This window comes from Neomonachus schauinslandi, chromosome 11, assembly GCF_002201575.2.
Source record: "Neomonachus schauinslandi chromosome 11, ASM220157v2, whole genome shotgun sequence".
NCBI lineage: Eukaryota > Metazoa > Chordata > Mammalia > Carnivora > Phocidae > Neomonachus > Neomonachus schauinslandi.
The window spans coordinates 11,726,080-11,729,129 of record NC_058413.1 but is presented as its reverse complement, the minus strand read 5'-3'; the positions used below and the strand labels follow the sequence as shown (position 1 = coordinate 11,729,129).

At 37.8% G+C, this 3,050-nt stretch overlaps 1 protein-coding gene across 1 annotated transcript; it reads right to left on the bottom strand.

Moving 5' to 3' along the window:
* Nucleotides 1–1,209: 1,209 nt before the first annotated feature.
* LOC110576151 (olfactory receptor 1440-like) lies at nucleotides 1,210–2,483 on the bottom strand. The gene is given in 5 exon segments (XM_021685226.2): nucleotides 1,210–1,421; nucleotides 1,424–1,523; nucleotides 1,525–1,584; nucleotides 1,586–2,181; nucleotides 2,384–2,483. Coding segments are annotated over 5 exon segments (1,068 nt in total).
* Nucleotides 2,484–3,050: the final 567 nt, after the last annotated feature.

The following is a 3,050-nucleotide window of genomic DNA, read 5'->3' as shown; positions in this document are numbered from 1 at the left end:
ATATGGTGACTTAGGAGTGGAGATGGGGTTGTGTTTTACTTGATTTTTAAAATTTTCTTAAGACCTTTAACTTCCATGGTTCATTTCCTTTTTCATTACCAAATCTCTATGAAATACCCATCACAGAAACAGTGGCTTCCCAAGAGTGTCGCCTTTGGTCCTATGCACTTTCCATCCTAGTTCTCCATTTTTTTTAAAGCTTTATTGAGATATACTTCACATATTATAAAATTTACCCATTTAAAGTGTGCAATCCAGTGGCTTTTAGTATATTCACAGAGTTTTGCGACCATTACCACAATCTAATTTTAGAAAATGTTCATCAAAATAAACTCCATACCCATTAGCAATCACTCCCCTCCCCTTGTCCCTAGGCAACCACTAATCCACTTCCCATCTCTATAGATCTCCCTATTTTCAAGATTTCATTAAAATGAAATCATGCCATATATGGTCCTTTGTGATGGACTCTTTCACTTAGCATGTTTTCAAGGTTCATCCTTGTTGTAGCATGTATCACTACTCCATTCCTTTTTATGGCTGAATAATATTCCACCACATGGATATACCAAGCCTCTTCCCTTTGCTTTTTTTTTTTTTTTGAGATTATAACTGACATACATTATATTAATCTCAGACATACAACATAATGATTCGATGTTAATATATTATTGGGAAATGATCACCGTAAGTCTAGTTAACATCCATCTTAATTTTTTGTGTGTGATGAGAACTTTTAAGATCTACTCTGTTAGCAACTTTCAAATATACAATACTGTATCATTAACTAGAGTCACCATGCTGTCCTTTACATCTCTATGATTTATTTGATAAATGGAAGTTCATACCTTTTGATAAACTTCACCCATTTTGCCCACACTCCATTCCACTCCCTCTGGATACCAGCAATCTGATCTCCTCTGTATCTGAGTTTGGGTTTTTTTTTGTTTTTACTTTTTTTACATTTGACATATAAGTGAGATCATACAGTATTTGTTTTCCTCTGACTTATTTCACTTAGCATAATAGTGCCTTCAAGGTCCATTCATGTTGTTGCAAATGGTAAGGACTCCTCCTTTTGATGCCCTTGTTTTCAGCACTCTGAGTGGCCAGGTCTCAGACCTGTTCTCAGTATTTCTCCCTTTGAGGAGCAAATATCTTCCTTCTGGGGGAGATTTAATCTGGTTCACCATAGCTAATCCTAATTCCTTATCGTCTTACTGATAATTCCAATATCTGAAGATTTTCAGGTCTGTTAATATGGACAATTTTTTCCCCTACTTGTTCTCCGTTATGGGGGCTTGACTCTCTATATATGTTTGTGCCTTTATTTAATATAAACTGGGAAAATGCTCTCTTCTTACACCTCTTAAGGGCATCTTTGATTTCCTTATTCCTCAAGCTGTAAATCAAAGGATTCACATAGGGATCATCACTGTATAGAAGACTGATGCCATCTTGTCATGGCCCAGAGAATTATCAGTGCTGGGGTGCATATAGACAAAGAGTCCTGATCCAAAAAAAACAGATCACTGCTATCAGGTGAGAAGTATAGGTGTTGAAAGCCTTGGACTTGCCTTCACCCAGAGCTGATCTTCAGGATGGTGGCAATGATATAAGATATCATGATGGCAAAGACAGAGATCACACCAAAAATCACTGCTATCACAAATTTCATGACTTTTAGGAAAAAGGTTTCAGAGCAGGATAGGACTAATAATTGAGGCAGATCACAGAAGAAGTGGTTGATAACATTTGGCCCACAGAAATTGAGCTGAAGTAAAGCACACAGTTGAATCAATGAACCAAAGAGGCCAGTTATATAGGCTCCAACCATCATCTGGACACAGAGGGTGAGTGACATGATGGCAGTGTAGAGCAGAGGATTACAAATGGCAGCATATCGGTCATAAGCCATGGCTGCCAGGAGACAGCACTCAGTCAGACCCAGGCTAGAGAAGAAGAAGTACTGCATAGTGCACCCCAAAAATGAGATGGACTTAGGCTTCTGGAAGAAGTCTGAGAGCATTTTGGGGGTTGTGGAGGTAACATAGCAAAAATCTAAGAAGGATAAATTGCTGAGGAGGAAGTACATGGATGTATGTAGGTAAGAGTCCATCCTAATCAGGATGATGAGGCCCAGGTTCCAGGACACTGTCAAGAAATAAGAACCCAGGGCGCCTGGGTGGCTCAGTCATTAAGCGTCTGCCTTCGGCTCGGGTCATGATCCCAGGGTCCTGGGATCGAGCCCCGCATCGAGCTCCCTGCTCCGCGGGAAGCCTGCTTCTCCCTCTCCTACTCCCCCTGCTTGTGTTCCCTCTCTCGCTATGTCTCTCTCTGTCAAATAAATAAAATCTTAAAAAAAAAAGAAAGAAAGAAGAACCCAAGAATACTGCAAAAAGAACAATCTTGAGCTTGGGATAATCTGAGAATTCTAAAAGCATGAATCTGATGACTATTGTATTGTTCCTTCCTCCAGCCATTGTCTTGAAGTATCTTCTATCTGCAGAAAGGTCCCTGGGTTAATGATTGACTATCTCAATATTACAAAACTTACCTGTTTTGAATATGGTTTCATTATTTAAACAAAAAGTTATCCACAGTCAAGACAACTTTTTTAACATAAAAATTTTTTAAAAACCATCGGAGAGCCCATTTCACAGCTACTCTTAATAGTTTGGAATACATTCTTGCAAATATTTCTACACACACACACACACACACACAATGTTACCAAATTGTTTCTAAAAGTTGGTACCAATTTACACAAGTATCAAGATTTTATGACAATATTCCTGGCCATTCTATTGTCAACACTACCCATAATTATTCAACTTTAGTTCTTGGTGATCTTAGATGAAAAAATTATTTCATTGTTTTTAATTTTACATTTACTTTACTGATTTGCTCATATACATTTTTTGCCTATTTGTCTAATTGGCTGTTCATTATTAATTTGTAGGAGCTCTTTACATACCCAGAATGATAACTTTCTCCCTCATACATGTTGCTAATTCTTTTCCAACTTTATTATCATCAACATTGTTTAT